The following is a 9,977-nucleotide window of genomic DNA, read 5'->3' on the forward strand; positions in this document are numbered from 1 at the left end:
TTTTTTTTTTTTTTTTTTTTTTTTTTGGTAGTGGGGATCAAACTCAGGACCTTGTGCTTGCCGGGCAGAGACAGTGGTACTGAGCTAAATCCCTGGCCCCCAAGAATGATTTTGATGATTCTCTTTCCCTCTCAGTTTCATTAAAAAGTTCGAGGAGTTTTGGCAGTAGATCTTCTCTGAAGTTCATGCAGAATTTGGCTGTGATGCTATCAGGTCCTGGGATTTTCTTAGTTGGTAGTTTTTCTTTTTCTTTCTTTCTTTCTTTTTATTATTGCTTCAGTTTCATTGCCCACTATTGGATTGTTCAAGATTTTTAAGTCTTACTGATTTAGTTTTGGCAATTTATTTTTATCTAGGAACCATACCATTTCTTCTGAGTTCTCTAATTGTTTGATGCATAAGTTTGTGAAGTAATTACTAATAATTTTCTGGATTTTGGCAGTGTCCATTGTGATTTCACTTTTTCGTTTCTATTTGCATTGATTTGTGTTTTTTCTTTTCTTTGTAAGATTGGCTGTGGGTTGTTGATTTTGTTTATTCTTTCAAAAAAACAGCTCTTCAATTCATTGATACTTTACTTTTTTTTTTAGTCTCCATTTCATTAATTTATGTAGTGATCTTTATGATTTTCTTCTTGTGCAAGTGCTGCATTTGGATTATTCTTGTTTTTCTAAGATCTTGAGTTGCATCATTGGGTTATTTATTTGGACTTGTTTTATTTTTCTGATGTGAGCATTCACTGCTATAAACTTCCCTTGTAGGACTGTTTTCATTGTGTCCCATAAGTACTGGTATGTTGTACTTACATTTATCACTTAATTCTAGGAACTGTCTTATTTTTTCCTTTTTTGTACCAGAGATTGAACTCGAGACCTTGCATTTGCAAGGCAAGTGGTGGAACCACTGAGCTAAATCGCTGGCCCCTTTTCTTGTCTGTGACCTATTGATTACTCCAGAGTAACTTGTTTAATTTTTGTATGTTTGCATAGTTTCTGTTACTATTGATTTTGTCTGATTGCGCTGTGATCTGATAATACTCAATGGTAAAGTTTTGATTGTTTTGAATTTACTTAATTGTACTTTATTAGTTGATATGTGGTCTACTTTGAAGAAGGTACCATGTACAACCAAAATGGATGTATATTCTGTTGTTTTTGCATGGAACACTCTATATAAATCTATAAAGTCCATCTGTTCAAAGATTTAGTTGAACTCTGATATTTCTTTATTGATATTTTTAGTTGGTCTGTTCGTTTGAGAGAGTGAGATATTGAGATCCCCAAATATAATTGTATTGATGTTTACCTGATCTTATATTTTCCATTAGAGTTTGGCTTGGTGTGTAAATGTTTGTAATCATCATCTCTTCTTGTTGAAGTTTCGCTAACCAGTATATAATGTCCTTCTGTGCCTCTTTTGACCAGTTTTGGCTTGAAATCTGAAAATAGGACTGCTACTCCTACTTGTTTTCAGGTTCCCATTGCATCCTTCAATTTTTATTCTCTGAAAGTCTTTTTTGTGTCAAATGTTTTTGTTGTATATAATCTGTGTCTTTTGATTGGTGAATTGAACCTATTTACATTGATAGTTGTAATTGATAGGTATTGACTGATTTTATTAATTTTATTAATTTTCTGTTGCTGTTTTGCTTTCTTTTCCTTCTACTTCACCACTAACACTACCTGGTGCCTTCATTTTATTGGATCTTCAGTCTTGTTGGCTTCATCATCCCATTCTAGGATAATTCTTGAGAATTTTTTGGAGTGTTGGAGTGGTGGTCATGAAGTTTTTAGGTTTTCTTTGTCATGGAGATGTCTTCTCTCTCCAGCAATTTTGAAAGATAATTTTGCAGACTGTAACTTAACAGTCTGGGTTGGAAGCTGTCTTCTCTAAGAGTTTGAAAAAATAACTAATACCAACTCCCACTCTTCCCTATGCTGGGCCTTCATGTTTTACACCCTTTCTTTATCTCCACTAGTTACTTATTAGTGTCCCCTCTAGACTTGCTGATCATTTGTTTCATAAGGTCATTATCTGATTGGTTATATCCTCTTTAAATTTTCCAAGTTCTTTATTGAACTATTTTACCTCCAGTGATACCTTTTGGTCCTATCTGCTGTGTTGCTTATGATTTTTCTCCCTCAAAGCCCCCTGAATTTTTGTGAAGGAGTTGAAAGTTTTTGTAGGCATTTTGTTGCCTTGTCATTTTGTGCTTCTTGTGTGTGTGTGTGTGTGTGTGTGTGTGTGTGTGTGTGTGTACGCACGTGCTGGGGTTTGCAAGTTCTTCGGCCCAGTGTGGTGTTGTTCTGTGAGAGTGAGCCACAGTATTGTTCACGACCCCCAGTCCATCTGGATATTGGCATAGAGAGAAAACCAGTTGCCAGCCACTACTATATCACCTTGGGCTGTATCAGTAAATTCAGCCACAACAGTAGCATCAAATGTCAACTGGTTATTGACAAACCCTAGGAAATATGTACAGCCCTGTCTGAGTTACTTTTCTCATTGCCGAGACAAAATACCTGACACCCAAAATTAAAGGAGGAGAGTTTTACTTTGGCTCACAGTTTGTAGAGGTTTCAGTCCATAGTCAGCTGGCTCCAAAGCAGGGCAGTATGGCAGAGGGGATCTCAGAGGAGAAATTGTCCATGGCAGGGCAGGGCAGGCAGAAGGCAGCAAGCAGCAACAGAAGCAGCCATCCACTACTCCCTTTTATCTCTTCTGGGCTACCCAGTTTTTGAGTGGCGCCACTCACACCCAAGTAGGGCTTTCCCATCATACACACCCAGAACTGTGCTAAATCAGTGAACTAATTTAGTAATCACACCATTAACCCCAGCACCACACACTCCATATCCAGCCACCTCCACAAATGACTGCAAGAGGCTTTGAGTGGATATGTAGGTACAACACGTAAAAAGCCCTTAACCAAACAAAGAGGGCTGTTATTTGGAGTGAAGATAGATAGCCCCCCCATATTGACCTATAGTAATTCAGACCACTCATTTCTGCTTGATGTAGGCATCAGTGCCAGAGTACAAACATATCACTAAACTAAATGCTTTTTTGAGGATTGCCCACTCTGATGATTGCTCCCACAGAACCTTGCCTCCCACAACAGAAAAAAGCCTCATGATTTCTGGTCTGATCCCAGGCTTCCCAGGGGATCCCAGCAGATGCCTATTTAGCTTTCATCCTCCCCAAGCCTTTCTCCTAAGATTGTCTCTCAACCTGTCTCTGTAGTAGGATATTGCTAGGGTCCTGAGGTGAGACTCTCCATCTGGATGTTGTTCTCTTCTTTGATCAAGTTGGTCTGTTGTCACCTCTGTTGCCCTGTGCTGTGGAAAACCCAGGGTATGGAAGCAGGGCACATGGTTCTAGGTCCTCCTGGCTGGGCATGGGGCAGGAGGGCATTGGCACTGTCTGGGGCGGGCGTTTTGGTTGTCCGCAGAACTCCATTCCTATTCCTGCAGGGCCAGGTCCTCTACCTGCCAATGGCTGGGCTCTCTCCCCAAGCCCACCTGCATCCTCACCCCTCGGGCTCTACCTTGAATCCGGCCACAGAGAATTTACCCATGTCGGGTCCCTTCCACACTTGAGGCACTCTGATTCTCTGCCACTAGCGGAGGGGCACAAGGAACACGCTGCTCTTAGAGGGCTCAGCTGCAGCTCGTGGTGCTGACACATACCTGTGCTCTCAGCACTCCAAGAGGCTGAGGCAGGATGACCAAGGTGAGACCTTGTTTAAAAACAGAAGAGGAAAAGGAAGAGGGAGAAGGAGAGGGACACGGAGAAGGATATGGAGAAGAAAAGGAGGAAGGAGAAAAGGAGGAAAGGAGGAGGAGAGGAAGATGGGCTCCCTTGACAAACCATTGATAATCTTCCTTTTTCCACCCTTACCATAGTCACAGACTAAAACCAGGGACCATTGTGGAAGCCAAATAAAACTTCTGCTGGGGGCCTGGGAGTTAGCTCAGCAGTGCCTCGCCTGCCCCACAAGTGCAATGTCGTGAGTTCAATCTCCGGTAGCGCAAACAGACAAAAAACTTCTGCTCACTATGTTTTTATTATGCAAAGCACTCTTAGGAGCAAGTCAACAAAAAGTTATATCCCAGTAGAAATGTGGAAAGTGGCCAAGGAGATGGGCAGGACATTCAGCAAAGAAAAACAACTTCTGGAACTGAAACCATAAAGATAGGTTTATCGTCGCTAATAGTTAAAGGAATGGAAACTTAAAAGAATATTTGAAATACTAATCTGCTGGTTACTCAACCTGCAAAGAAGAGGGGTTGAACTCAATGCCCTTTGGAAAGTGTGTAAATACACACTCTTGCACACTTAGGCGGAGGGTGAATTAGTCCCCTTGGGCTGCTGTACAGAGTCCCATGGAAGGGACAGCCCTAAACAATTGAACTTTATTTTCTCAAAATCCTGCGGGCCGGAAGTCTGAGATCAGGGTGTCGGCAGGGCTGGCTCCCGGGACCTGTGCTCGGCTGGAGGACGGCATCTTCTCCTCTGTCCTCGAGTGGCCACCGCTCCATGTGTCTGTGCCCTCTCCTCTCTTACACTCCCTCCATCATGACCTCTCTAACCTTAGTCCCCTCTTCCAGACCTGGTGTCCATGTAGGGTATATCCCCAGACCTGGGGCCCATGGCAGACTGGCTCTGTCTCCTCACAGGGCAGCAGGCCCTTCCTGCAGGTAAGGTGTGCACACAGTTCCCTGCAGCGTAGAGGTAAAAATGCGCCTTGGGGTGGCTGGAAAACACTGGGACAGAAATGGCCCAAAAGGAATCGCAGAGGAGACAAAAGGCAGAAGCAGGAAAGAGACTGAAGAGACAGATTCCGGGGAGCTGTGCTCCTCCCTGTGCCACGCACAAGTCAGGAACAGGGAAGGGAGAACGGGAAAACTTCCGGAAGCCGCAGACCACTGTTCCCTGGAAGCTCAGCAACCCCAAGCACAAGACAGGAAAACCACTCCAGATTTATCCTAGGCAGGTTGGTTAAAGCCATGAAAAAGAGAAAATCTGGAAAGCAGCCAGGGAAGAGAGTTGAGCTCTGTACAGGGGACACCCCCACCCCTTCTCCACCTCCCCTGCCCCAGGCACCCCGCCTAGAATTTGCCCCATGCGGGATCAAGAGCATTTTCTACAGTTGGAAGCTGCAGGGTGATGTTGTTTTGTTTCAGTGTTGGTCATCAAACCCAGAGCCTTCTCACCAAGCTGTGTCCTTAGCCCTTGTTTATTTTTTATTTTGAGATGAAGTCTCACTAAGTCACTGTGTTGCTCAAACTAGTGACCCTCCTGCGTCAGCCTCTCCTAGTGTTGGAATTACAGGCATCCACCACCATCTCTGGCTTGATGTTTTGTCCTTTAAAGCACTTCTTTCAAGTTTTTTTTTTCTCTATGTTTGTTTTGTGGTGCTGATGATTAACCCTAGGGCCTTATGAAGGCTAGGAAAATGTTCCACCGGCACTTTTAAAATTTTGAGAAAAGGTCTTGCTGAATTGACCAAGCTGGCTTTGATACACCAGTCTCATGTGACTTCCACTAAAAGGAATTCAGGGCTCAGTCTCTTCAGGGAGCACTGACGAAACTCTGCTGAGCAGGATGGAAAGGCTCCCCCCTGCAGACCCCACCTGGGGCAGAGCCTTGTCCTCACTGGCCATGTCAGTGTGACTCAGCTGCCCCTATGCTCCGAGTGCTCTAGATGGTCAGAAATCCATCAAACAGACACGAGGCCTTATCCTCCCTCGGGCATTGTTCAGAGTGTGCTTAGGCCGAGGTGAGGGTGTCTCTCGTGCGTGGTAGGAGGTGGGACGGCGGGTGCGGTGGTGGACGTGGATTGCACATATTTTTTGCCTCTTTTCTCCCTCCAGTTGGACAGTGAGTCTTTGATAGCAAAGCCTGGGTCGTTGTGGTTTCAATCTGCTCCCAGTCCTGCCCCTGTGGTGACGGGAGGTCTCTGGGCTGTGGGAGACGCCGAGTGACCTCTCCCCCAGTGGTGGCCCTGCAGACCGAGATGGAGAGCCTGGCCCTGCACCTCTTCTACATGCAGAACATTGACCAGGACGTGCGTGACGACATCTGCGTGATGAAGCAGGTGGTGAAGAAAGCCGAGGTGGAGAGGACGCGGGCCGAGGTGGAGAAGAAAAAGCAGGTACTCCTCAGGCATCACTGGCCTTTGTGCCCCTGAACGCTGCCAGGGGGAGGTGGTGGCGGCAGCCGTGGTCGCGCTCCCTGGGGTCAGCGGTGGGTCCCGACGGCGCCTCTGCTCACCCTGCTTCCCAGGACCTGTACGTGGACCAGCTCACCACGCGGGCCCACCAGCTGGAAGAGAACATCTCTCTGTTGGAGGCTCAGTACATCGCCCAAGCCGAGGACACCCGGCTTTTAAGGAAAGTGGTGAGCGAGGTAAGAGCAGGCTGCAGCTGGGAGGAGTCGGTGTCCCCGCGTAGTGGTAGTGTGCGTGGACGAGTGAATGATACGGCCAGTTGTGTCCTCAGGGAAGCCCATCCCGAGTTCAGAGAGAGCCTTTCACCTTGCGCTTCTTAAGCATCTGAGGATCCCTCACCATCCCCAGTGGGGGCCAGGGCGTCCAGGAAGTTCCAGGGATTGATGGCCATGGGATGGGCTGCAGGATCCTCCCGGAAGTAAAGGATTCCACTCTTCCAGCACTTCCGGTGCCAGCTTGCTGGGGATCCTGCGCAAGTTCCTTAGCCAGCCAGGGGCTTCCTCCTCAAAGGACTGGAGTCTTCCTAGCCACTCTGCCTCATGAGCAGCCGGAATTCCTGCACAGCACCCACCTCTCCCCGCTGAGCAACAGAGTCCACTCTGGGAGGCCAACACCATGACTCACTTTTTTATCATATTGTTTTGTTTTTAAATCTTGAGTCATCATCTGATTCACATGAGTGGAAATGGCATGGAGGAAACAATAAACTTTTTTTGAAAGAAAGAAAAGAACATTTGATCAAGGGACGGCACACCAGGTCCCAGAGGAGAGGAAGGAGCGGGGACTTCATACCATAAAGCTGCCTGTGCATGCCAGCCAATCAATCTGGAATGTGTTCCAGGCAGAGCTCAGGGGGAAAAATCTCAGTTTTTAATTAACAACAGTGGTTTTTGATAGGCTGAGGATGGAGGTGCAGCTCAGTGCAGAGCACTTGCCTAATGTGCATAGGCCTCAGGTTCCATCCATAGTACCAGAGAGAAAAGAAAAGATTGAAGGATACAGTGAGTCTTGAGTTTATCTGACTAATACGTTAACAGTGCTAGTCAAGATTATTTTGGAAGGGAAGGTTCCTATAGGGCAACCAGCTGTTCCAGTTTTCCTATAGCCAAAGGGTATTTCCAAGACTGCACGCAAACCGGGGAGAGTACTGGGCAAACCCAGGATCTGGGCATCACCCTGGCATTTTTCTCCACAGTAGAAAGATATACCATAAAGCTCTAGAAGCTAAATTAACATGTTACTGGAATCGAGGATAGGCAGTCAAGCCACTGCAGCCTGGTAGAACAAGCCAAGGCTGATAGAAAATTCCACAGGTTACAGATAAGCTGAGAAAACTGTCAGAATGTGGAGTTTAGTCATTGGGGGGGATTAAATCTTTTGTTGTTGTTGTTGTTGCACTGGGGATCAAAATAGGGACCTTGTGCTTGCAAGGCAGGTGGTGGTACCACTGAGCTAAATCCCTGGCCTGGAAATTAAATCTTTTCCTCATATGAGATACTAAAATAAATTCCAGGTGGAATCAGGTATTTAGATGGGGAGAGGCGTGCCAGGAAAACTTGGATACTCGTGGATGGAAGAGAACTTTCCACATGCCACAGCAAAAGCAGAACCCACACAGAAAAGGGTCCTGCGGTGGCCTCACCATGACAAAGCCTGTAAGTCCAGGACCCTGTGATTGAAGAGGGGAGCCACCCGGAGAATGTAGGCTTGGAAGCCATAGCAAGTTTGGGGGTCCTGTCTGTGTTTTCTGTTGCTAGTAGTGCAATACCACAGACCTGGGCGTTATAAAGAAAAGGGGCAGTATCAGCTCACGGTGCCAGTCCAGAGGTCGGGACCACATGTGGTGAAGCTCTCCCGCCGGGTGAGCCTGAGGCGGTGCAGGGCATCACCTGGCCACGCTGGCTCCTGTGGGCACAGGCTCTCCATCCGTGTGTTAACCCTCCCTGAGGACAGGGCCCACCTCCTAACATCTCTCCGGGTTCAATTTCAAGTGAGTTTGGGAGGAGACGGCTACCACCCAAACTCCCCAGGGATGTGAAGAGGCTCTGAAGGCAAGACAGACAGGAGCAGGGCCCAGGTGTGACTCTGCCCTCGCTCAGCAGGGGCCCCCAGGGCCGGCCCTACCCTCCTTCCCAGCACCTCCAGCATAGATGGACCTCCGAGGTCCCCAGATGACCCAGTGAGTGGCCAGTGGGAAAGGCAGGAGGATCCCCCCAGGCCACAATGGTGAGGGCCGGAAGGAGGCCGGGACCTCCGGCACTGGCTGTCCAGGGTTCTTCAGCAAGGGCGGCATTTAATTCGCAGCACTCTCCGGAATGTCGTTATCTGGACTTCATTCCAAGAAAACAGCCCTGTGTGCATGAAAATGACATGTTTCCCATTGAAAACATTGTAAGCAAAACGAGAAGAGACTGACAGGAAAATGATGCTTGTCCACGCGTCTCATGCATTTAGAAGAGGTAGTATTAGTTCAACAAACAAGAATACTCAAGCAAAAAAGTCAACATTTAATGACATGGAAATGTGCACAGGGTGTGACCTTGTCATTCGAGGTTACAGAACTATAGAGACTAGGACGCCCCGCACACGTGCCTGCTCACACACACGCACACGCACATGCACACATATAGTGGGCGTAGAAGTCCCCTGCGTGATCTCTGAGCGGGAAGGTGGGTGTGAGTGGTGTTTGTGTCACCTTTTTGCTTGTTTGCATGTTCTAACTGCATGGAATGTACCCTTCCCTTTTTCATTTGTTTTGGTTTTGGTACTGGGGATCGAACTTGGGTCCTTGTGCTTGCAAGGCAGGCGGCGGAACCACTGAGCCAAATCCCCAGCCCCCCTCTTTCATTTTTAATGGAGACAGCGTAGTGTGATCACATCTTACCTGCACCTGGCAGCCTCAGGGAACCCCGGCAGCACAGGCCTGATGGGGAGGAGCCTGGCCGGATTCGGGCCCCCTCTGGCCAACCCGACTGGGCTTTTGCACAGTGCTCAGTGTCACAGAGCAGACTCCTCATTAATAGCTCACCCCGATACCGAAATGCCTGGCTGGCCGTAGGCTCCTCCATTCATGCCACTCTGTGCCGTGTGAGAAGTGATGAACGAATGAGTAGAGGGGTGGCTTCCAAGGCGACGCCACCTTGCTGCCCAGTGACATCCTTGTCTTCCCCGGGAATGCTCTGGCCCCAGTGACCTCGCACTGGAGAGTCCTGGAGGGCAGGTGCTCTGCACACCTCACTGGAGTCTGCCAGCAGCACTAGCGGCTTGCAGAAAGCATGCTAATTGGCCGGTCCTAGTGCCCTGCAAACCGGGGGCAGGGCTAGGCCAGGCAGCCCAGAATCAATCCATCGACCCAAAAGACACAGTGAGGACGTGCTGCCATTGTCCCCCGGTCACAGCTGGTGACTCGAGACTCCGGGGCCAAGGTGCGCGCCAGAGCATGCTGTCATCAGTGGCTTGACCTCTGTACCCCGAGAGTAAATGGACCCCCTCTGCCCTTGGAGTAAAGCCCGCAGATGCTCCCCCTTCGGGCAGGGGCTCTGCCCCACATTTACGTCAGCCTGTGTGACCTCAACCCGTGACGATGACACCCACCAAGCCCACCGAGGGGCCAGGTGTGGCGCAGGTGCTCCCTTGGTGCCAGCCAGCATCCTGCTCCTCTTCCTCCTCCTGCTCCTCCTGCTCCTCCTGCTACTCCTCCTCCCTCCTCCCTCCTCCTGCTCCTCCTGCTACTCCTCCTCCCTCC

The 9,977-nt window shown here is 48.4% G+C and overlaps 1 protein-coding gene across 3 annotated transcripts in view; it reads left to right on the top strand.

Annotated features, from left to right (window-relative positions):
• The window catches only part of Ccdc40 (coiled-coil domain containing 40), a 51,078-nt gene that overhangs the window by 15,590 nt on the left and 25,511 nt on the right, over positions 1-9,977 (top strand). For all 3 annotated transcript variants that reach the window (XM_010618565.2, XM_010618567.1, XM_010618568.3), the window contains exons 8-9: positions 6,000-6,157; positions 6,289-6,411. In XM_010618565.2, coding sequence (XP_010616867.1) covers positions 6,000-6,157; positions 6,289-6,411 — 281 coding nt within the window. The remainder of the gene's footprint in view (positions 1-5,999; positions 6,158-6,288; positions 6,412-9,977) is intronic.

The sequence above is a fragment of the Fukomys damarensis genome, unplaced genomic scaffold, assembly GCF_012274545.1.
Source record: "Fukomys damarensis isolate Sample0158 unplaced genomic scaffold, DMR_v1.0_HiC HiC_scaffold_23, whole genome shotgun sequence".
In the NCBI taxonomy this organism is placed as follows: Eukaryota; Metazoa; Chordata; class Mammalia; order Rodentia; family Bathyergidae; genus Fukomys; species Fukomys damarensis.